Here is a 24665-nt window from a genome sequence, read left to right as displayed (position 1 = left end):
GAAGCTCGTGAGAGACTAGCTGTTTCTTCACCAAGATCCTAGGGATTTTTCAAGGTGAGACCTTTGACTAGGGAGTCTGGGTTTATTAATGTACAAAGTATCTTTAAATCAGAAGTGCTTTGCTGACCAGAGACTTCCTGCGGTGAGTTTATTTGTTGGCTTTAGAGTTGATTATTACTGTCTGAAAATCAGAAGTATGCAACTCTACTTTCCTGTCCTCTTTGGAAAGGGAGGAAGAACTGGCTAGTCGTGCTATAGCTAAGTGGCAGGTGCCCCATGGGTAGGCATGCCTTCAACCTTTGCCCCTCCCTGTGTTCCCTGCACATGCTGTAGGTAGAAGAATTATCTGAATACTTTCTAGGTATCTCATGATGTCATAGGGGCTTACTTAACCAGGTTTCTCCAGAGACAGCAAATGTCATTGAACACATGGCTGGAAGGTCGTCCTCCAGCCAGAGGATGTTATCCTTTGCTTACTGAGAATCAGAAGAACCTTCTGGGGGCCACAACTCCAAATGTATAGATGAGAGGGGACTGGGTAAGATTGGTAGGAGTGACATCCAAGGCCCTCGGAATACTGATTCTTCTTTGCTCTTTGTTTGGGCATCTTACTCAGTGTTCACAGTGCCCCATGAGGCTGGCCACAGGAGGTTAGATAACTTGCCCAGGTTCTCAGCTAGGAAGAGGTTGAGCCAAGATTTGACCTCAGAGATAAGTGCAGAGCTATGCCTTCCCTTGAGTGGTTTGGGAAACTCAAGCTGGTCAGTATTCAACTGAGCCATCTCTCCAGGCCAAAGGGAAATTCTTTCTCTTTCTTTCCTTCCTTCTTTCCTTCCTTTTTTCCTTCTTCTCTTCCTTTTTTGACATTTTTTTGAGATTATAATATAATTACATCATTTCTCCCTTCTCTTTCCTCCTTCTAAACCCTCCCTTTTACCCCTCCTTCCTCTCTTTCAAATTCATGCCTTCTTTCTTCATTGATTATTGTTATATATATTGTGTATATAATGGAGATATATATGCATAGATATTCCTAAATATAACCTGTTCAGTCTATATAATGTTACTTGTATCATTTGATATTAGATAACCAATTGATATCATTTGATATTAGATAACCCTGGGGAAGACTGGTTCTTCCACTCTCGATTTCCTTAGTTGCCTGTGGTTCTCTGTGTGGTTGAGGCCCTTTGGTCTTTTCCCCATCTACCTTGGCATGTCTATTGGAGTCATCCTTGGTCAGCTCCTGTTGAACAAGGCAGTCATGTTGAGGAGACTTTATGGATGTAGCTTCTGACTCTACTAGGAGACACACTCACAGCACACTCCCCGTTCCTCTGGCTCTTAGAGTCTTTCTGCCTAAGGAGGATTTCTTGATGAAAAACTTTTCTCCTTAGCTCTGTGACTTCTGTCCTGGGTAGAGAAAACATACCGTGCTGGGGAGCTTTGTAGGACCCCTTCATTGGCTCTTCTTCCTATTCCTGAGTTTAACATCTCTCCTATTATTCATAAGGTCTTGAAGTCCAAGGACTGTGGGCAAGGTATCATTTCACTGGTTCTCAGTTTTCTCATCTGTAGAGGATGATAATAGTGAGTTGGGAGAGGGGTACACATTAAGCACTCAGCAGAACACCTGAGTTCTGCTCATGCTGTTCTTGCAGAGGACCTGGGTTTGATCCCCAGCACCCACATGATGGCTCATAACCATTAGTAGGACAAAGAAGGATCAGTATTCCGAGGGCCATGGATGTCACTCCTACCAATCTTACCCAGTCTCCTCTCATCTATACATTTGGAGTTGTGGCCCCCAGAAGGAGGAGCAAATGTTGCTTGTTTCTGTTCTGGGTGTCCAGGGACCTCCAGTGGATGCACCTCCTGACAACCTGAGGAGCAAGAGAGAGGCTGGCTTTTTTGCATGAACACACTGTTGCTTCTTGGCCGTGCTTCCTGGATATGTCAGGGAAACCTCTAGGGGCAGCTTATCTGGTGCCAAGGCCTGAAGAGTGGCTTAGGGAAGAGGGTTGCCAGTGCTCAGGGCAGCTAGAGAGGTATCCAGACAGGGTTGCTTGGGGGCAGGACCTGGATATGTGCCCTGAACCTCATTAGTCTTATCCAGGACTGGCTTGGAAGGACCTCTATGAATGATTTCATCATAGAAGGCCTTTTATGTTGGGATGTGCAGTTAGTTCAAGAAATGTTTCCTTAGGAGCAGACATTCCCACAGCACTGTACAACTCTTCCTCCTGACTGGGCTGGAGATGCTGGTAAGGAGGGCTCATAGAGGAGGGGAAATATCCTTGGTCTGGCCTCCTCTTCTTTGGCTCTCCCTACCAACAAGGAGCCAGGGGCCCATCCTGTGGTGTTCACTGGCCTTCTCTGCAGACCTCTCTGATTCTTGGCAGTGTGTAAGAGGAATAGCAGTGAAGAGGTGACAACTAATTATACAGGCTCCCTTTGCAGAATGTCTCAGAGCTTGTCACCTGCCTTATTGCTTAGAACCATCTCAGTCCCTACGGCCTTCCCCTGACTGCCCACTGTGTGCGTTAGGAGCCTGTCTACAAGGCGGAGTGTGAGAGAAGGAACTGGGGCGTCTGTCTTCCACAGTGGGCTGCACAGAAGTCAGGAGAGCTCTCAGGCCAGACTTCACAGTAGCCTTTAAAACAGGACATGTTCAAAAAGGTTTGTGTCTTAGCCGGTCTCGGCTTGAAAGCACAGTGTCTTCACACACCCACACACTTCAGCTCAGTGTGATCAGCCCATAGGCCAGACCTGGAGCAACTGACAGCCAAGGAGGAAGCTCTTGCAATTGCTGTTTTTGAGGTGCCTTCCCCCAGGACAGAGCCAGGCTAAGTCACGTCTCGGAGATGATCCACGGGTGACTGGCATTCACCATGGAGATGATCCACTGATGACTGCCTCTATCAGGCATTGCTCATTTGCCATCACTTTCCTTAGTCCTGGGCACGTGGGTGTGCTCAAAAATGCTCAAAACAAATTGAATTGGGAATTCTTCAGGTAGTGGGCAGCTGTGACTTGAATATCACCATGCTCTAGGAAGATGACACATTAATCCCACCGAGGAAGCATGCATCTTTAATTAGGACTTTCCCCTCAATCAATTTGAAAAAAAACAAAGCAATGGAAGTATACTCGCTCTTTTTCCTTACGGTAAATTCTGACAACTCCCTATGTCAGGAAGAGATGAGACACCCCAGCAGGGTGACTTTGGGAATGAATTTCCTTTCAGAGCTTATTTTTCCTCCTGGAATGGTGTTTCCAGACAGTTGTCCTGATTTTCCTAGGAATAGAGACAGGCCTCTTGGTGCTCTCAGGTCATGGTTGAGGCTCTGTTCTTGGCTGCTGAGAGAATTTAGGTGTGGTGGGGTTGGTGCCAGGCCGGCCATGTCTGTGCCTCAAGCATCCGGGTGGGTAGTAGAGTCGCACTGTTCTCTCTAGGCTGTGGGCTCAAGCTTCTGGGCCAGCTGGCTCCTTGCTTAGCTGTCACTTCAGTCCCAGGAAAGACTATCAGAGCTCATCTTTTCAGTTGCTCATCTGTGTTAGTAGAGGCTCCATGGGGTGGCAAGGACAGTAGAGAATCTGAGGACAATCTTGGATTTGGTAGAAAGGTGCAGTGGCTGCTGGGCGGGCGCAAGTGGAGTGGTAAGGAAGTAGCCTGCTATGCCCCTGCCCACTCCAACTGCCTGCTTGGCAGGCATGCTCTTTGCGCAAAGAAGGTGGGAGAGTCAGTGCAAACCAAAGCCAGCAACTAATGCTGCACCCACAGTACTCTCTGCAGGGCTACAACTCCTGCCTGGGTGTACACAGGGTAACCGTGTGTGGACACTGACCTCAGCTCTAACTGAAGACTCCTTTGAAGTTCCACCAAGATTTCTTTAGGTGGAAGAAAACCCAACTCAACTAAACCTCAATGGCATCTGGATTCAGAACTCAAAGACCTGGATCCTTTCTCTCGGATTTTCTGGTCACTTGCCCTCCTGCTGGTTCCCATTCGGGTTGAGAGTAAATGGAGCAGCTCTAGGTTCTGTGTTTATTGGGTTTGATGCTCAGGACTCAGCCAGGTCCTCAGTGAGTCTTACTGGCCCTGACAGGATTGCACTCCTATCCTTGATGGAGTTATCTATGATGTACACATTTTGGAGCCATATATATATTGCGGCCAGAATGGGCCCAGCGTGGAACCTGTCAAGAAGGAGGTAACCCACTTCAGACCCAGAGGAAAAGGACAAATGCCCATGACAGATGTCCACAGTAGTGGCTCTTCTGAGTAAGAGTCCTCAAATAGATCCAGAGCCTTCTATTCCCTTTCTTCCTTGAGGCAGCCCTGACAGGCAGAACAGGAAGGAGCCAGGGAACTGCCCTGGGGCAGGGTCACTGTGGCCTTGGGAGCAGACCTGTCCAGTAGGTAGACCTGTCCGGTAGACAGACACGGAAGAAGTGGGATTTCTGGGGAGGAGCTGTCTGGAGGAGTGCACATGTGCGGAGGGCCCCAGAGGAGGAGAGCTACATCTGTCTGTCTGACCTCGGGTTTGGGCAGTTAGGTGGAAAGCAGCAAGAAACTCAGTGACAGTCTGCAGAAACTTTGCAGCAGTCACAGCTCTGTTGGATTGGCTTTTCTAAAGGCATCTAGAGCAGGTGTGTGTAGTGACAGCCTGTGGGATACACTTGTCCTGGGAAATCTCTGTACTATGGTTGTCAGTCCCTGCAAAGAAGCTGAGGGATCTGGGCAGAGCTGAGCTGGAATTCTAGGCAAGGCCTGGACTCCAAAATCTGTAGTGTGCGTATGACCCTGATGTCGGACACTCAGCTGTTCTGTTCTGGTTCTGTTCTGTGACTTGTAAGCAATTTAATCTAACTGTCTATCATGGTTTTCTCCTACAAAATGGGGCTAACAATATTCTCACAAGAATGTGGAGAAGACCATTGGTGTAAATGAAAAAATGCTCTGAAACATACAAATGCAGGTCAAGGGTCTTGTGTAGCAGCATCTCAGTATATGCCAGAGGTTGGGAGCAAGACGGTTGCCTCCTCATCATGCCCACATCCTCACATTTGTGTCAGTGACGGCTTTGTCCTCTTGCACACTTATTTGCTTGAGTTAAAAGTCTAATTAGAGCTGAGAGTGGTGTTTCTAGCTCTCCCTGGGTTGAGTTCTTGACCCTTCTCCACAGTGTAGACAAATATATGTGTATTATATATCCAGTTTATAGATGCATCAAAAGGACATGGACATACCATCTTCCCAGAAGCATAGCTATTAGCAATCTACTGTGTTCTCCAGATTCTTCCTATACTTTCCATGCATGAGTTTGGGTTTTTCTATAAAAATGGGATTTTTTTTTTTAACATAACCTTCTTCTGTATATTTCTACCTTGCTAGAGTTCTTGGACATCTTTCCTACCAATAGATATATTTCTGCAGTTTTTATAAAGTACCCAAGTTTTCATTGTGTGAGTAAGATGTCACTTAGGCCTCTCTTTAGACACGGCTCTTGTTTTCGGCTTTTTGCCATTATCCGTAAGACAGTCAGGTGCACCCTCCTAGCCTGGTCTTTGTGTTTGTTCCTCGTGGTTTCCATAGGAAGTCCCCAGAAATAGAGATTCTGTGTCAAAGGAGAAGGATTTCTAGAGTGTTCTGCAGAGTGGCCAGATTTGTGTTACAATTTGAATATGAAATGCCCTTCCAGGCTCATGTGTTGAATCTTGGGCTCCAGCTGGCAGAGCTATGTTGGGAGATAATGGAAGTAAGAAATGGGGCCTAGTTAGGAAAAGGAGGTTCCTGGGGGACTGCTCTGGGAAGGTACACCTTGTCCTTGCCTCCTTCCATCCATGGGCCAGGAGAGACTCCTGTTAGCAGGAGTCATTTTGTTTCTGTGTTCCTAGAGCAGAGTAATAGTAGTAGTTTTTCCCAGCAGTGTCCTTTGAAAAGCTGAGTTTTTGTTAAGTCCAGTGTTTGTGTTTTTGGTTTTGTATCTGGAAATCATTGCCTAGTTAAGATGAGGAAGATTTATTCCTTTGGTTTATTCTACAAAGAGCATTGTGGTGTTAACTCATAAACTTAGGTCTCATAACTCCATTATGAGTTTATTTTTATTTATTTTTATGAGGGAAGGGTCCAAATTCACTCCTTTGCATGTGGAGTTCCTATTGTTTTAGAACCGTTGTTAAGAAGACCATTGTTTTCCCAGTGACTTGTCTCCTCACCCTTATTGTTGAACATGTTGTGATTGCTCCTCTCTGGACTCCACTGGCCACTGTCTCTGTCCTTTGTGCTGTGCTGCCATTATCCCTGTAGCCTTGTGACAAGCTGTGGACTTGGGCGGACTCCTGTTTTGTTTTTCCTTCTTGAGGTTGTCTCAGCTCCTTTGATTCCTTACATCTCCATAAGCTTTAGGACAGATTGTAAATTAGGGCAGGATAAGTCTTGACTGGGGCAATGTTGAATCTGTAGGTGAATTTGGACAGCATTGTCATCATCAAATCCATGAACATGGAATGCCTTTTCTCACTTAAAAACTATTGTCTAGGTTTTCTAAGTATGCATATCTTATATTCCCTTTAAGCATTTTTTTTTTAATGTTACTCTATGTAGGGTTGTTTCCCTGATTTCATTTTGAGATTGCTCATTGCCGTTGAAAGGCAGCTGGTTTTCTTGTGTTTGTTTCATATCCCACAACCCAGCTGAACTCTATTAGCTCTAATAGTTTTTAAAGAATTTTTTTTTAATTTTCTGTATAATTTCATGGCATCTGCAAATACAGGTAGTTTTACTTCTTCCTGTGTTTCTTTTTGCTGCACGGTGGCCCAGGCTGGTCCTCCCAGTGGCTTCTCATTGATGTTGTCGAGTGGAAGTGACCAAGATGACATCCGTATTATGGTTTGAGGAACCTATGGTCTCTCATGATTGAGTTTCCATTTATGACTTCAAGGAGTTTTCTTCTCTTCCTAGTTTGCTGGAGTTTTTAAATACTTATGTTGCTAGAGCATTGAAGGTGCTTTTTCCTCCATTTTGAAAGGCATGTAATTTGTACGGTCATTCTTTCAGTGTGGTCATTTCCATATGTTAGGTCTGTCTTGTATTCCTGGGGTGCAGCCCATGTGGTCATGGTGCCTAATCATTTTCTGTGTGGCTGGGTGTGGAGTGTTACTCTTGTTGATGTCTACATCTACATTCATGCAGGACACTGTGCTTTCCATATGCTGAGCTTGACCTTGTTATGAAGACCCTGACGCCAGAAGCTGGAGTTGGGAAGCATGCCCTCCACTTTGACTTTTTGGCATGACTCCTCTTTTAAACACTCCTATGCGCCTGGGGTTTTCTTTGTAGGAGGTTTTGATTGCTAATTCAGCCTCTTGTCACTGCATTGCCGTAGATTTTAAAGCCTTTACCCACACTCCACATTGTTCTGTCTGTGGCCTCTGTAGTCAGATCAGTGTTTGTTTTCTTTTGGAGACAGTCTCACTCTTGCACAAGCTTGCCTTGAATTTTCAATCCTCCTGCCTCAGCCTCCTGAGTAGGTGGAACTAAAGCAATGCACCACCCAGTTACATGGCACCACATACCCAGCTCTATGGTGTCTTTCCAGGGGAGTGTGGGGCCACTCGGTAGTGACTACCAACCATGGCTCTTTTTAGCTGGTTCCACTTTCAGGGTTGACAGCTTTGAGAATACTCTGCACTTCATCTTTCAGGGATAATTTGAGTAGTGACTTGCCCCATGTTATAAAGCAGACTCGATACAAATCATAGTCAAAGCAAACAGCACTTCCTGTACATGCAGTTGATTGACAGTGTCAGTCCAGTGGACGAAGTCTGCTTCTTCTCTTGCCAGGAAGCTGCCGGCTATCGGCAGATTGTAAGCAGGAAGAATGGCTTGCATGAGTGCTTAAGGAAGAGTGTCTTTCTGGCACAGGGGGAAAAATAGATAGGAAGGAAGTAAAGACTGAGGGAAGAAGGCTTGTAGGAGGCTGTGCGCTGGCCCTGGGCCCTTCCTCTGCGTTCTGCATTTCAGAGGCTCTGACTTCGGCTGTTTCCCTGGGTCAGCTGGTTTGTGCCTGGCTTTGGCCACCAGGAGGCACTGCTGGAAGGTATCGGGTAGAATGAGAGAGAAGTCGGGTCATGCCCAGCTCCTGACAAATGAAACATCCCTCTCTGTTTAATTCCCACGCAATGACCCCAGCCTCTGGGTTCTTTCAACTCCATTTCCCCCTCTGGCTGGCCCAGCCCTTATGATGGCAGCAGCTTCCTGCTGACGCTGGAGTCTTCATCTTTCATCTTGTAGGCAGCCAGCTCCAAACATTAATTTCCCTTCATTTCAAAGAACTAGCATGCATCCTCTGTCTTCCTTGGTCCTGACAGACACCAGCAATACAGCCAAAGCCTAGATTCCAAGTAGAGGGCTGCATGAAGGCCAGGGCCGACGCGTCGGAACTGGGAAGCCTTTGAAAGAGAAGTGACAGGTGGTGGGGACACCAGGTGGTGGGGACACCAGGTGGTGGGGACACGCTGTATGGGTGTGTAAGGGGCTAGTGAGGCAAGTGAGTGTGGGAAGGATGAAGGGAGCCGTTGTTCAGGAAACAACTAAAGCAGCGATCCTCACAGGAGGAGCATTCCCTGGACTGCATGGAAGTTGCAGGGCTGGAGTTGAAGTTCAATAGTCTCATCTCCTGGGGGTGCTGTCCTGGGAACCTGATCAGCCTAAAAGGGGTTCTAGGCTCCTAGTTTATTCTTAAAGGACTCTCTGCCTGTAAGGTAGGATGGCTGACATTCAACAGAGGATCACAGGGAAAGAGAGAACAAGGATGATCTTGGTGATCCTAAGGAACAGGCTTATCTCTAGGTGAAGTGCTCACTAGGGCTCTGGTGCTGGGAAGGAGGTGTCTGAGTGACGTGGAACCCCCTCCCCGCCCATGTCAGTGTTTCCTGTTGTGGCAGGTAATGTCCATATACGATGAAGACGGCACATGGATAGTGACCTGGATGTCAGGCAGGACAAGTCAGACTGAAGTTTAAACTGGACCATGGAAAAGTAAGATTTGACCCCAAAGTCATATTGTCCCCTATGCTCAAAGCTTGGGTTCTTAGTGAGTTTTCTGCTAAATGTAGGCACATGCTGTTTTTCCAGATTTGTGGACAGTAGCTCCCAGATGTTCAGGCTGGCCACATATCCTGCTGTGTCCACCCACCCTCTTCTCTAGGCTGCCTGCCTACCCACCCACCTGCCCTCACCTCTTCCAGGCCCGCTCCCTAACTGGGTTTGTCTTCTTCCAACTTGGCCTTGTTCTGTTACCCTGAGCTGGGTCCTTCCTCAGTGAGACTGTTCTTGCATGGAGCCTCTGCCTGCCTTCCTCGGATCCCACCTCTATTTATAGTTAGTACAGTCTAGTTTGGCACTCAACTTTTTTTTAATTATTTCACATCTGCCACTTGCCTCTCTCCAAGTAGATTGTATAATTAACTAATTCATGGACTCAGCAATACATGGGCACATGCTCTAGGCTGGGCATTGAGTCTGTCTCATGTCTAAGCTGCTTGCCTTGAGCCAGGCACTGGCTGCAAGGATAGAGTCTGCCCCATAAGATGCCTGCAGGAGACTGTTCATTAAAGCTTTGCCCTGGCTTGCAGAGTTGCACATCTAGGGGTGAACTCTACTCAGACACTGGTTGTTTAATCAGAAGTTTTCAGTGTGTGTGAAACCCTGTCTACTTTAGATGACCATAGTTGTGGTCTTGAGCATGCTTTGAAGCACATAATCATGTCTGTATCTCCTCTCCTGCCCACACCTTCAGGGTCTATGGATTGCCTCTCAACTTGTTTGGCTAAAGGGCCTCCGTAATGCAGTTGGCTCCTGCACTGTTTGCTAGTCACTCAGGACTTTGTTCTTGGGAGTCAGGTCCCTCTTTCTAGGGGCCTGGACTTGTGCAGAGCTGGTCTGATATGGGCTATCATCTGGCTGGCTCTTGTGTTTTGACTAATTAGAACCTGAGTGCAGGCCTTCCTTGGCCACAACCCCTTCTAGTCTCCTTTGGCTGCTAAAACATGTCTAGTGCTCATTCTCTTCCCCCAGATACACACACCCCCATATTTGGAAAGCTCTGAGCTCTGTTGGGGTGGAAGCAGAGCACAGACTGTTCTGTGAAAAATGAGGGTGTTGCAGTGTGGCACAGACTGTAGCGGTCCGTAGTGGGGGGGGGGGCGGTAGAGAAGGAAGCAGAACCCAAAACTTTGGCTGGATGTCCCCACCCAGTGCCTGGACCAGAGACCAGCAGAGGCAGAAACTGCTGTGCAGAGCATCCTGCAGCCTCAGGTTGTGTAGGGACTAGTGCATACCAGGTTCTGGGATGGAGTACTAAATTACTGGTGATGATCACAGCATGTAAGACATCCTTCTAAACATGCTCTAAGCCCTTACCCCTTTATTCCCCTTGATCTTTGCTACCCTAGAAACAGGCATGGAGGGGGACATTGAAGAGGGCTGGTAGGTTCAGATCCATCACCGACTCTTCACTGTTGTGTGTCTGTGAGATTACAGACCCTAATTGACAGAGGCCAGTCCTGGTTGCTGTGAGGTGTGTTGAGCAGAAGCTCTTATAACCAGTGTAGACCCTGCAGGAGGAAAGAAAAGACAGTCTTTCTTAAACAGCACAGCCAGCCTCAGACTTCTTTATTTAAGGATATTGGGAGCACTTTGGAACTCTGGGTGTGTTAAAAACCTAGAACCCAGAATTCCACATCAAAAGCTCTGACTTGATGTCTGTCAGGATCGGGACTTTTTACAGCGGTCAGAGGTCAGTCTGCAGTATGTTGGCAGCTGCCACCAGGGGTCGCAGGAGCCCTGTAAAGGCCCAGACAGGAACCACTGTCGTGCATGTGCAGTTGCTCCCTTCCAGGTGCGTCCCACACCCACTCCTAGGGTCTGCTTGTCCCTTGTGTCTTGGCACCTCATGGTTCCTACCCCACCACAAGGCTGACGTAGTGTCCAGGCCGTGTTGGCATTTGCAGTCTCAGAATCGGAGTAGTTGTGTTACTAAACTGGAATTCAGAGATGGCAGGAGAAAGCTGAACCTGCCTGGCGTCTCTGTTAACCCGAACTTAGTGAGGAGGGTCCAGGGACAGCCCCCTCTAGGAGGAAGCTGCATAGCCTGCCTTTGTGCAGCCAGGCTTATCTACTCATCTTGGACGAGGACCAGACTGCCACCAGTGCCCTGGGGACAGCTTCAGTAGAGACCAAGTTTAACACAGGGGTCTTTGAAAGGGAACGGAAATATGTGCCAGAGCAGTAGACTGTTAGCAGGCATTGTGCCCTGGTGTCTTCCTGGGTAGTGAGGATGCCCATGTGGAAGCCCAAGGGTCTTGACAGGGTCTTTGAAGAGACAGACCCTCAAGCTTTAGAAATTGCGTGTTTGCAAATGACCATGACCTTCTAGGTGAACAGACGGTTTTCTGGTCTATTGGGGGCTGTGTCCCAAGCAGCTACTGAAGTAGAAAGCTTTATGGGTCAGGAATCAGAATGGGCCCTGCTAATACCTTATGACACTCCCCATGCTTATGTTTTCCTAGTTCCTGAGGGGCGGGGGACCACAGAGGCCCCGTTGTTTTTCTTTGAGAAGCTGCTTTTCTGCATTTGAAGTTTGAGATCACTTTGGGTGATGGGGAAAAAAGAAAAGGCATTTATAGAAAAGTCCATGTGTGGTGGGTGTGGACGGCAGAAGTGGGTCACTGCAGAGCTCCTGTGTGCTGACCTTGCTCTGGTGGGAAGCCCAGGCTGTGGGGAATAGTGCTGTGGTGGTGGTGGTGGGGATGCTGTCTGGCCTGAGTGGGGGTGGAGAACTCCTAGCAAGTGTCCATCTTCTTGGGTCACCCCACCCGTTCCCACTCTAGAGGTCAGGATTCCAGTGTGGTTGGAGGCTGTATGCTGTATGGAATGGGCCACCCATCTCAGGTTGCTGGTCAGAGCTTCCTGTTTATATTTAGATGCTGTAAGAGGAGCACAAGCCTGTCACTGCCACTGACCTACATTCATATTTAATGTTGTTTGTGTCCGTCAGCTTCTCGTTGGTTTTCCTTGGGGAGGCAGCAGGAATTCAGATGGTTTGTAGAAAGGTTGAGGGCAGCACTCTAAGTAAAAGTGCTGAGGTGTCTGTTCTGAATTCTCTTAAAACTTTAAATTTTACATGTTTGTTTATTTGGTGCCTCTGTGCATGCGTGTATGTGTGTGCACATGTGTGGAGGTAGAGGATGGCCTGTGGGGGTCAGTTCTCTTCCTTGACCATGTGGATTCCGGGGTCAGCAGCTCCCATCAGCAGGCTCCGTCTCCGCTGCCTTTCCTGGCTGGCCATCTACCTGCCCTGTTAAATTTTTCGAGTAGCTCTGCAGCTCTCTTCAAGTGGCTGTTCTGAGAAGTCCAGCCCAGCTAGGGCACCACATCTGGTTGCTGCTCACTAGGGTTTTGTGCAGTAAGGCAAGGACAGTTGCATGTGTCCCCTGGTCACTGTCACCCTTGCTGAGGATGGATGGGCAGGGGTTCCATTTTGCACTGCAGAGTCCAGAGTGTGATGAGTCTTCTGTGGTAGCAAATGAGCCACACCCAGAGTGACAGCGCATCCCGTTGGGATCACGGGTCTGTGGCAGCTGTGCTAATTGCACTTAATTTGGAGGCGCTGGAATGTGGGTGATGGTCATTTTCTGCTTGAGGCTTTCCTGTAGTTTTGGATATCCCTGCAAAGAAAATGAAAAAGAATTATCACTCGCCCCAGGAAGATGTCTGCTATGAAGGTGGTGACTATTTGCTGAGTGTTTTCTGAATGCCAGACACTGGCTTTGTCACCGGACATGTGTGTGATGAGAAGAAAGAGTTTCCAAATGTTAGACAGCATGCCCCTGACTCACAGGGCAGCTGTGTTAAGAAGCCAGGGTTCAAAGCCAGCTGTCTGCTCAAAGCCCCCCCCCCCCTTACTTCAGTATTTCACCCAGCAGAGCTATAGTTAGGTAGTAGGTATGATTTTTTTTTCAAACAAAGCTTAAAAATAGCACAACAGAAAAGAGTTGCTCAACATATTCTGCTAGTTCATGTCTTGCTATATAGCCAAGAAAACCGAAAGCGTAGACTCCCGTGAGAATCAGTGCCTGAAGGTTTGTGGCAGGACTCTCTAGATATACAAGAAGTGGAGAAAAATCCAAAATTTGGCAATCTATGAATGGGTAAAGAAAAGGAAGCCCCTCTACACAGTGGAGTATTATTTGGCAATCAAAAGGAATGAGGTTTTGAAAATGATTAATAGTAGCTATACAGTGTTGTACCACATGCAGCTTGTAATGGTTAATCCTAGGTTTGTGCATTTCACGTCAACTTAAAAAGTAATAATGCTGTAATACTTGCTAAATAACTGTGAACCTTGAAAATATTTTGCTAAATCTAGCCAGACACAAAAGATCAAATCCCAAAAGGCAAATCCGCAGAGGCAGACAGTGAATGAGAGGTCTCAGTGTCAGCTAGAAGGGCCATGGGAAGGAACTGCTGATGAGGCTTCTTTTTGAAGTGATGAGAATGTTCTGGAATTAGCTTTGTGATAAACATCTAATTCTCCCACCTGGAGTCTCTCCAGCTGCTGTTATCTTAAGGCAATCGTGATACAAGTAAGAAACATCAGCGTTGTTTATTCACTTATTTATTTTTGAGGACTTATCATGTGCCAGGCACTGTTTCCATCATTTAGCATTCTTTTGTTTGTTTGTTTTTGTTTTTTTGAGACAGGGTTTCTCTGTGTAGCCTTGGCTGCCCTGGAACTTACTCTGTAGCCCAGGCTGGCCTCAAACTCACAGAGATGTGGCTGCCTCTTCCTCTCATTTAGCAATCTTATATGTAAAGTCAGCTATATGCCATGAGCAAAGGAGCCTGGCTTCACAGCCCACATTCTTGGCCATTATAGCTGTAGGTTAATACATAGAGACTCATGCATCAGAGACATTACAGAGTATAATGTAGTGCCAGAAAAGTCAGCTGTGGATTCAGACTGGCTGGCCTGATCCCAGCTCTGCCCTTCTTGTATCATGTTGGGTGAGTTACTTACCAGCTCCAGGCCTGGCCCCTCTGTCCTGGAGCTTCTCAGATAATTGGCAGGTAAGCGCTCAACACCTGTTGTTATTGCTGCATGTTAAATACATGTAAGTATATGGTTATTAATTGGAGACTTAAAGAGCATCAGTTCAGATCATGGACTCTTGTTTCATGAGTATTTCAGATTGAATTAGCATCTCATTTGTTTGCAGAATTAAGGAGTGAGAAGAGACATTGACTGAAAGAGTGTTGAATCCAGGACTGGCTTCACTTCTGAGGGTGGGTGTGTGTGTGTGTGTGTGTGTGTGTGTGTGTGTGTGTGTGTGTATGCACGCGTATCTTTGTGTTTCTCTGCATGTATACATGTTTTTTATTCCTAAGAAGGGTATACTGAGCCTAGAAGGGAAACTATTCTTGGTGTTCCCAAAAGGGCCGGCTGTGGCTTCTAGCCAGGAGCCACTTAAATCACAGAAGCTATGGGTTGGCAGAGACCTTACAGGAGACCCATGACAGCGTCCCCTTCTTCCTCTCCAACATGTGCTGTTTCCATGGCCATGCCCCACACACCTGATACCTGTGGGAACCTTGAGACTCTAGTTCAGCAGCCCCGGGCAAGCTGCCTTCACATGGCTTTGCTTGTGTGCCTTGGGCTCTCCCTGGATTTCCTTTCAGCTTTGGAATTGAGATCCCTGAGCATTGTCTTACTGCCTTTGAAGCCTACACCACGGTGCTGGATTATCAGAGATGTGAAATTATACTGAGGTTTAGTACATCCAGTTACAAAGTCCAGTTATAGACTCCCCCATAGTCTGGTTTCAGAGGCCTCAGGATGTGCCTTTCCTGTGGCTGACTTCCGGAGCTGTGGTTAAGATAAATGAGAAAACAATGGCTAGTGTTGTAGTTCATAGGGCCTCTCGTTACATTTACAGCTTTATTGTATAACTGTGAGAAGTTGTTATCCTTTTCATTTCCATGCTATTTTCAAGAATCAGAGTATCAGCTTGGCTGTTCAGCCCTGTAGCACAAGTTAGTGTCTCAGTGGTTCATACAACAGACAAGGCCTAGGACGATTGGTGGTCCTGGGACTACCTGAGGTTGGGGGGAGCTTTTGGTGGGAGAGAAGATCAGCACTGGACTTTGGTTCATAAGATTCAATTTGAAACTCATTTTTATTGCCTTGCTGGGATTGGGCACTGAATTCTCTGCTGTTAGCTACTCAGTAAGAGAGATTGCCAGAAGGCTTTGTAGTTACCGGGAACAAGGGTCAAAGCATGGTGACTTTATCAGTTGTTAGCTGTGGAGTCCTAAATCCAATCTTATCTCTAAGATCTGTGAGCTTCCTTGTAGGGTAGCTGTGGAGATGAGAAACTGCTCAGCAAACCCCAGGCATAGTGCAAGGTTCTGAGAAGGACCTAGCTAAATGAACCTTGATAGTATGGGTCAGTCTTATACCCAGAGAAGTCTGAGGGCTCTCAGATACAGCTGCACATGGAAGAATTCTGTAGTCCTGCCTGAATAGAGCACTGCAGAGTCTGGGCATGTTGTTGGGGGCTCTCAGCCTGACTCTTCGCTGTCTGTCCAGCACCCTGTCCAGTAGTGGCCTCCCCCGGTCTTCTGGCCTCTAGTACTACCTCAGCTTTCAACACTGCCCCTGACAGCCTGGGAAGGGCATGACCCCCAGCGCAGGGCTTCTTCCCCAGTACCTGGGCTGTTTGAGTGTCCACTTCTGCCTCTTCCACAGCTGTGGCCAGTCATGTAGTGTCTCAGACATCCCTTCTCCATGTATTTGGGTATAGATAGTACTACAGTGCCATACTAAATGGCCACTGTGTGTGAAAGAACTTTGAGAGCCAGGGTATACAATCCAGTGATTTTGTTGTTGTTAGTTCATAGAGGGCCTGCCAGATACTCATCCCTCTGTGGAAACTTCATCCGGTAGCAGGGAGATGGACCATAGGCTGGGTGGGTAGTCTGCATTTTTGAGCAGCAGTAATGTGGTCAGCCATATTTATTACAAATGCTTTAAACCTGGCCTTTGTTGTCAAATAGCATTTTGTTATGGCTTGGCTGTGGCTTAAGTGTGTCCTTCAAAAAGTTTGTGTGCTCGTTCCCAAGGTGATAATGTTAATCAATAATAGGACCTCAAGATATGGGAGCTAATGGAAAATGATTAGATCATTGGGGCACCACTCTTGGAAGGTGTTGATGTAGCTCTTAAGGGACCAAGGTTTCCGTAAGAGTGGGTAGAATGCACTTGGTCCTTCTTGTCCCACTATGAATGACCTTTCTTCTTCCACGATGATGTTGCCTGCCTTGTTGGGGTATAGTTAGAGGTATCTCTTATCAGAGCTGAGACAATGCTAGCACCATGTTACTGAACTTCGGGCTGAACAGTCGGCTTTTCTGTACCTAGTCTCTGATGTTTAATTGCTGCAAGAGAGCAGATGAATATTCACTAAATTTCTACCCTTTTGCATACAACTTGATTTTGGAGAGACAGATATTACTGTGATCTTACAGAGGCGTCAGCATCATAGAAGCTATTTAGCAAGTCTGACACCCACCTCCCCACGCCCAGCTCCTCCACCCCCACCCCCGCCCCTGCTGCCTTTTGATTATGCATTTCTCTAGGGGGAAAAAGAAAGTCACTAAAAACACTGCTGAGACCACTGCTAAACTGACAAGACCCCATCTAAATTCTAATGGGAGCCGATTTGGGCCCTGACCTCAGGACTTCACCTCTCAGTGCTGATATGACTGACTCTGGCACTTGCCCAGAGGCCCAGCTTTGGACAGAGCACTAAGTATTCTGGAATTGATTTAGTATGCTGTTAGGATTCTGCCCTTGCATGTCCAGTGCATGTAGGATGAAAGGTATGGTGTTGGGGGAAAGAGGAGCAACCATTAGTCCGACACCATGAGGGCCTTCTGCAAGGCCAGGGGGGACTCCTTACTGTGGACTCATGCAGCCGAGACCTTAACTGTTAGAAACTGCCTATTTAGATCATGATCCCACCCAAAGCATTGCACCTCCTCTGCTGCGGAGGGTAGGTTGTGGAGCTGGTTTAAATGTCCATACTAGCCATGTGTGACTGTTGCTTGTAGATCCAGAGGACTGGCTTTGGCTTTTTGGAACCTAGTAAAATACAAAAATAATCAGGTTGTATTAAACAGATTTGGTCGTTCTTTGACTCAGGGGCCTTGCTTGACGTCTCTGAATAGCTTGGTCATTGCCATGGGCATTAGCGGTCCAAGTCCAGCCCACGGGAACCCGATGCCAACCAGTGGAGCCACGTTCTCTTGACCTCGCTTGTATTAATTAAATAGCTCTTACGCATTAATTAATTAATTAATTTCAGCTCTTATGTTGTTTGGTTGCTTCTTATCCAAGAAAAGAGCAGACTGTGAAACAATTTTTTTTTCCCTGGTCATTTTTAATTTTGTGCTAGTGAGTGTTTAAAGAACATTCCAAAGTTGTAACCAAGTACTTGCTCACTTGCTTTGGAGTAGTTCTGGGGCTGTTAGGATAAATGAGGAATCTGTCCTTTTTTGTTTTTTCACGACATGGTCTTTCTGTGTAGCCCTGGCTGTCCTGGAACCCACTCTGTAGACCAGACTGGCCTTGAACTCACAGAGATCTACCTGCCTCTGCCCAGCTCAGTGGATGTGATTTTATGCAGAGTAGGTACTGTAAAAGAAAAGATTAGTGGATTTGGAAACAAAGAGGTAAAAAACATCTAAAATTAAAGAGGGAAATATTTTAAGTGGAAGATTATAGAGTTTAGCCCTTGTTCTAGTTTGAACTGTCAATTTGACACAGCCTACAGTCCCCTAAGAAGGGACGATTGAGGGATTACTCAGAGCAGACTGGCCTGTGGGCGTGTCTGTGGGGATTGTCTTGGTTGTTAATTGATATAGAAGGGCCCAGCCCACCGTGGGTGACACCATTCCTCTGGAAGGTGGTCTTGGGCTGTATAGGAAAGCTAAGTAAGAGTAGGGCAAACAAGCAAGCAGTATTCCTCCATGGTTTCACTTCCAGTTCCTGCCTGAGCTCCTGCCCTTACTACCATCAATGATGGACTGTGACACAGAGGTTTAGGCCTAAAAGATGCTTTACTCTTCTAAGTTGCTTTTGGTCAGGGTGCTTTTACACAACCAAGAGATCAAACTGGAGTATGACTGAACTATGTGATAATGCTTGGTGACTTGATATACATGTAATTACAGTCACCTAGGAAAGGAAACGGGGAACATCAAGACTGTGTTTTTACCTTTGTGTGTGTGGGATCTGTATGTTGTCATATGTGTGGCAGCAGGCATGTGCTTACTATAGGGCACATGTAGAAGTTTGAGACAACCTTGGATGTTACTTCTTGCCTGCTACCTTGTATGAAGTCCGTCTCTTGTTTTCCCACTGTGTATGTACCATGAGCTGGCCCACAGACTTGTAGGGGTTCTTCTGCATATACCATGAGCTGGCTCACAGGCTTTGGGGGTCTTTTCTGTTTCTGCTTCCTGTCTTTCCATAGGAGTGCTGAGAGTACAGGCGAGTGCTGCCACTTTTCTGTTCTGAACTCAGGATCATGGCAAGTATTTTACCCACTGAGCCATCCCCTCAGCCAACATAAACATTTGTGAAGAAATAATGGCTAAACACTTTTTAGTTTTTACAAAACTGTAAACACTCAGTTCTAGGAACTCAGTGAAGCCAAAGTACTTCATAATACAAACTGTTCACAGCCAATGATAAAGCCAGAAAGAGACCCATATAAATGGACAAACACAAGGGTGAGAAGCAGGACTCTTTTCAGGAAATATGGACATGAGAAATCGGTGGAGCAGCATCCTTAGAGGAAGATTGGGGGAAGCAAACCACCAACCTTGAATTCCTTTCCTAGTGAAACAGCTCCAAAGATGAAGATCAAATCTCCTAGACATCATGCAGCTAAGAAGTCAGTGGGAGGAGGGCCATCCCACCAAATATATTAAAGGAACTACTTTGTGCAGAAGAAAAGACACCAGAAGAAAATGTGGATGGACACAAATGAGTGTTTGGCACAGAAGAGCCCAACTGTATTGCTGAAGATAGAAAATGCAGCTATTGGAGCAATGAAAAGAAATACTATGAGAAGTGCCAGGAAAAGAGTACTAAAACTTGGTGTAACCTGGACAAGCCTGGGAAGCATGCATTCCAAGAAATCAGCTCCCAAAGGCCACATATATGAATGACTTCATTTACATGAAGTGTCCAGAAGGAGTAAACTGTGGAGACCATAGATTGATGGTAGTCTAAAGCTGAGGGCAGGCCTGGGAACTGACTGAGCAGGAAGCAGCATTTGAGGATGATCAGACTATTCTAAACTTGAATTTTGTCTTAGTTAGGGTTTCTATTGCTGTGAAGAGACACTATGACCATAGCAGTTCTTATAAACATTTAATTGGGGCTGGCGTACTGTTTAGAGGTTTAGTCCATAATCGTCATGGCAGGATACATGGCATCGTGCAGGCAGATATGGTGCTAGAGAAGGAGCTGAGAGTTTTACATCTGGATCCGCAGGCTGCAGGGAAAGATTGTATGCCACACTGGGCATAGCTTGAGCATATAAGACCACAAAGCCCTTCCTCCAACAAGGCCACACTTCCTCCAACAAGGCCACACCTCCTAACAGTGCTATGGGTCAAGCATTCAAACACATGGGGTCTATGGGGGCCATTCCTATTCAAACCACCACAAATTATGGTGACACTTACACAAGTCTGTGAATTTACTTAAAAAAATTTCAATACATAAAACAGGCAAATTTTATCTCATGTATTTTACATCTCACTAGTCATATCAGAATGGTATATAGTGATCACGACAGCATAATATTGGTAAAAGAGCAGACACGTAAGTCAGTAGAACACAGCAGAGATAAAAGATAGATCCATTCAACTGAGTCAACTAAGCTTTGACAAGGAGCAAAGGCAACTCAATATAGAAAGTATAGTCTTTTTTTGTTTTGTTTTGTTTTTTTCAAGACAGGGTGGATAGTCTTTTATTATTATTATTATTATTATTATTATTATTATTATTATTATTATTATTATTATTTTATGTATGAGTGTTCTGCATGCCAAAAGAGAGCATCATGTCCTATTATAGATGGTTGTGAGATATCATGTGGTTGCTGGGAATTGAACTCAGGACTTCTGGAAGAACAGCTGGTGCTCTTAACCACTGAGCCATCTCTCCAGCCCCAGATAGGATAGTCTTCAACAAACAATGTCAGGACCTCTGAATAGAGATGAAGAAAAATTAAGGATAAAAACTCAGTCATAAACCTCAAGTATTATGTCAAAATAGATCATAAGTATCAAAGTAAAATTCAAAGCTATGAAACTCCTAGAAGATAACACAGGAGAAAACTAGGTAACTTTGTATTTACCAATGAGGTTTAGTTACAATATGTAAAGTGCAATTGACGAAAGAAAAACATTGATAAAATTTGAATTTAATGAAGTTAAATGTGTGAAAGGTGCCAGTAGAGAAGTGGAAAGAGAAGTGTTTGGCTTGGCGGGCTGGGGACGGCTCAACTGGTAAGCGCTGCCTGTGTGAGCATGCAGTTCAGAGCCCTAGCCCCATATGACAGCCTGGCAAGTGCTTACAATTTCAGCACTGGGAGGCTTGAGATAGAAGAGCCCCTGGGGCTTGCTGGCCTGCCAGTCTACCTGAATTGGCAAGCTCCAGGTCCAGTGAGAAACCCCATCTCAAAAAGTAATGTGGAGAGATAAAAAAAGACACCCAATGTTGAACTTTGCCCACCTCAACACATGCATGCTCACCTACACAAGATGAACATAGTTATGAATACACTCTATAGAAGTCATAGGTTTTGCAAAAAAAAAAAAAAAATCCAAAATAAATATTTATGATAAAGAGCTTTTATTTGAAACATACAGAGAATACTTAAAACTCAACACTGGAAATCCCTAAATACCCCAATTGAAAAAGAGTAAAAAAAAAATTAACTAGGCAGCACTTAAAATAAAATATGCAGGCAGCAAATAAGCATGAGAAAGTACTTGATATGAGTCATCAGAGGAGTGTAGGTTACTACAAGAGTGAGATTCCACTGTGCACCTATCAGACTGGCTAACTCCCAAAGCCAGCAACACAGTACTGGGCACAAGCAGAGCAGCAGAAGCTTGTTGAGTCCTGCTCTGAGCAGAGCAGTACTGTCACCTTGGAAAACAGTCTGAGTCAAAAGATGAGAAGCAGTGTGGGGTGGTTTCTTCCAAGACTATATCTTCAACCTACAAGTTGCACATCTTGGTATTTACTAATTTGAATTGAAACTTATGTCAACAACAACAACAAAAAGTCCTACATGTTTATAACTTCTCCAGTAGCCAAAACTAAGCAATCAAGCAAACTATTCAATAGATGGGGTAGGTAAGTAGATTATTAGTTAGCAAGACAAAGAAATGATCTAGCAAGACACTGAGTGGAGTCCACTTTGAATATTAGTACCTAACATGATGTATGTCAGCCAGGAGGCTAAAGACTCGTTATCTTTCTGTTTTGAGACCAGTCACTTTCCTTATCGTCATGGGTCTCCACTTCCTCAGCTCTACAAGAGAACTATCTGCCTCTTCCAATTCCAGACACTCTCGGACTTTTAAATGAGCTGGAGTGTACATCATGTCATAGGCAGTTGAGGCAGCAGGGATTGTAAAAAGTCTGCCACACCATCCCCTACTGTGTCTTCTCTCTCTGCCTTTTGGTGGCTGAAAGCTGAGTCTGATTTCTCTAGGCCATTGAAGGTTGGTGGGCACTGGGGTCAAGACATGTCTGCCCATCCTCACCTTGCCATTTTTTCTGCCTTCCATGCTTTTGTACATCTCAATCCAGAGCTCTACCTCGGTAAAGAGTTGTTTGCCCCATCTATGAGAAAAAATGCCTCCAAACAATGTTCTGGGCTTTATTATTTATTATTTAGTCCAGAACTAAGGAATGATCCATGTGTTCTAATTACTCCTAAGCTCTTAGGCCTCAGTATTAATCTGAATGTGGTAAGATTTCCCTAGTTTCTAAGTAATGCTCCCTCAGGGCATTGAAAACTTATTCCAAGGCATGCCCCAGTGACCCAAAGACTTCCCACTAGCTGCCACCTCTTAAAAGATTCCACACCTCCCCAGTAGTACCACCCTGGGGTCATGCCTTTAACATAAAGGCCTTTGGGGACACTTAAGAGCTAAACAAGAGCTGCCAGGTTTGCTTATTTTTAAAAATGGTTGAAGAGCTTTGGGCTTCATTGAGTGAGAGTTTTAGTCAGGAACCTCCTGGGACAGGGTCAATAGGAGGTAAGACCTTTAGTTGACTGCTATAACCCCAAGGGAGCTGCTGGTGTACTTCCAGTCCAGTCTGAAGGCCTGGGAACCCGAAGACCCAGTGGCATAGATTTCAGTATGAGAGCCAGCAGGCCCTGGGCCAAGGGGAGCCAGTACTGCTGTTTAGGCTGGAAAGGGACATGCTTTTCTCTGTCCTAGCTGTTGTCCTGATCTATTCAGGTGACTAGATGAGGCCTGCCCACTTAGGGAAGGCAATAGGCTCACTCATTTGCCGTGTCCTGCTTCACTATTGTTATTTTGTCTTTTCCCCCCCCCCCAGAGCTGAGGACTGAACCCAGGGCCTTTCTACTACTGAGCTAAACCCCCAACCCCATGCTCCACTATTGAATAGTCTTGAATGGAGGGTTGAGCATTAAAAAATAATAGATATGAAAAATAGAGAAACAGATAGCATCGGGAGGGCTCTGAGTCAATACCACAGTTACCCTGAGTTTATGTCTCAGGGCCTTTTTATACCCAAAGCAAAGGGGCAAAAGACCTCCCCCTCTCAATGACATCATAGTTCAAAGTAAAAACAAGTGTAAATACCTCCTTTACTCTCAAGACATTTGGTAACCATGCCTTTGGCAAAACATCCTGTTATTCATCCTTGAAAGGCAAAACAAACTTAGACTCTCTGACCTTGAGTCAAGATGAAGTAAGGCCACACTATGGAGTCTCTGTGGGCCCCCACACTTAGTTTACTAGCCCGCGTGTAAATCTCATCCAGGAACACCTACAGACACAGCCAGAATGTTTGTCCAAATGTCCTAGCACACCATTGCCTGGTCATGCTGATATAAAAAATGACCACCATATTCTTCAGGACTGAAAGAGCTCACGGTGAAGGGCCCTTTCAAGTTCAAACTGAATGTGGAGCTGAAATAGACCACTGTGGTCTTTTCTGCAACTGTAAATGTTCCTTCTGGTTCTTCCTTTTGAAGCTCCATTTGTCTTTAAGAGAGAGGACAGTCAGGGTGTGGTATCACATGTCTTAATTGAGAGGCAGGGGAGGGACAAGTGGATCTTTGTGAGTTCAAGGCCAGCTTGGTCTACTTAAGGCGTTCCAGTCATCCATGGTGAGACCCTGTCTCAGTGAAAGAAGCAGGGATGGAGGAGCCACTCCTGATAGCCTCTTACAGCACATAGAGCGATCCCTATAACTAAGGCCCATGAAAACCACCTCATCCAGTTGCTGTGTGTTTGCTTTGCTCTTAGGACTTTGTTTAGAGAAGCTGCCTGTCTCATCCTCTACCAGTAATCTCCATGTGGACCGGGAACAGGATGTCATCACCTGCTATGAGAAAGCTGGGGACATCGCACTCCTGTATCTCCAGGAGATAGAAAGGGTAAGTAAGAACTGTGTGTCTGTTCCAGCTGCTATCCTGCCCCCACTGCACACCCACGTCTGACTGAGGACAGGTGTAGCCTACCTCTGGAACACCTTTGACTTGTCTGCCTCTGCATGCAAACTCTGCTTGCACTCCTGAAGGTTAGGGAGAAAATGGTCATAGGTACCTATGAAAATAAGTGGGTTGGTGTGTATATGCAGATACGACAGTACGAGCTGTCCATACCTCTGGCACACTGAAATTGGCCAATTGCTCTTGTTTCCCTGTGTTAAGATTCATACATCTTTGCATGATCTTTGTACCAGTAGGTGTTCAGCTGGAGTTCGGGCAGCTTTACCTTGATAGTATATCAGAGGCCTGTCAGGGACTTCACTAGTTTGTTTGGAGCAGGCTGTTTGTCTGCTGAGATTGTCTGGGGAGACCCTAGCAGTCAAGTGTTTTGGTCTGGGTCAGGGGAAGGAAAATGACAATTGACAAGAATGTCATACAAGCAGAGACTGAGTGAGCAGAGGAAGCTGGAGGCTGGATGGGGTCAGGGATGGAGCCAGGGAAGGGGCCAGAGAAGGGGCCAGAGAAGGGGTCAGGGAAGGGGCCAGAGATGGGACCAGGGATGGGACCAGGGATGGGGTCAGAGATGGGGCCAGGAGGGACTAGGGAATGGATCAGGAATGGGACCAGGGAAGGGATCAGAGAAGGGATCAGGGATAGGGCCAGGGTTAGGGCCAGGGATGGGGTCAGGGAAGGGGTCAGGGATGGGACCAGAGAAAGGGTCAGGGATGGGACTAGGGAAGGGGTCAGGGATGGGATTAGGGATGGGGTCAGAGATAGGTGGGCATCTTAATCTGTTCAGAAGGATCCTTGTCTTT

At 46.1% G+C, this 24665-nt stretch overlaps 1 protein-coding gene across 5 annotated transcripts in view; it reads left to right on the top strand.

Annotated features, from left to right (window-relative positions):
• Ttc7b (tetratricopeptide repeat domain 7B) overlaps positions 1–24665 on the top strand; it is a 214079-nt gene that overhangs the window by 31420 nt on the left and 157994 nt on the right. For all 5 annotated transcript variants that reach the window (XM_036205761.1, XM_036205759.1, XM_036205760.1 and 2 more), the window contains one exon: positions 23666–23796. In XM_036205761.1, coding sequence (XP_036061654.1) covers positions 23666–23796 — 131 coding nt within the window. The remainder of the gene's footprint in view (positions 1–23665; positions 23797–24665) is intronic.

Source organism: Onychomys torridus, chromosome 14 (genome assembly GCF_903995425.1).
Source record: "Onychomys torridus chromosome 14, mOncTor1.1, whole genome shotgun sequence".
Classification (NCBI taxonomy): Eukaryota; Metazoa; Chordata; class Mammalia; order Rodentia; family Cricetidae; genus Onychomys; species Onychomys torridus.
This window is presented reverse-complemented; position numbering and strand designations above follow the sequence as displayed.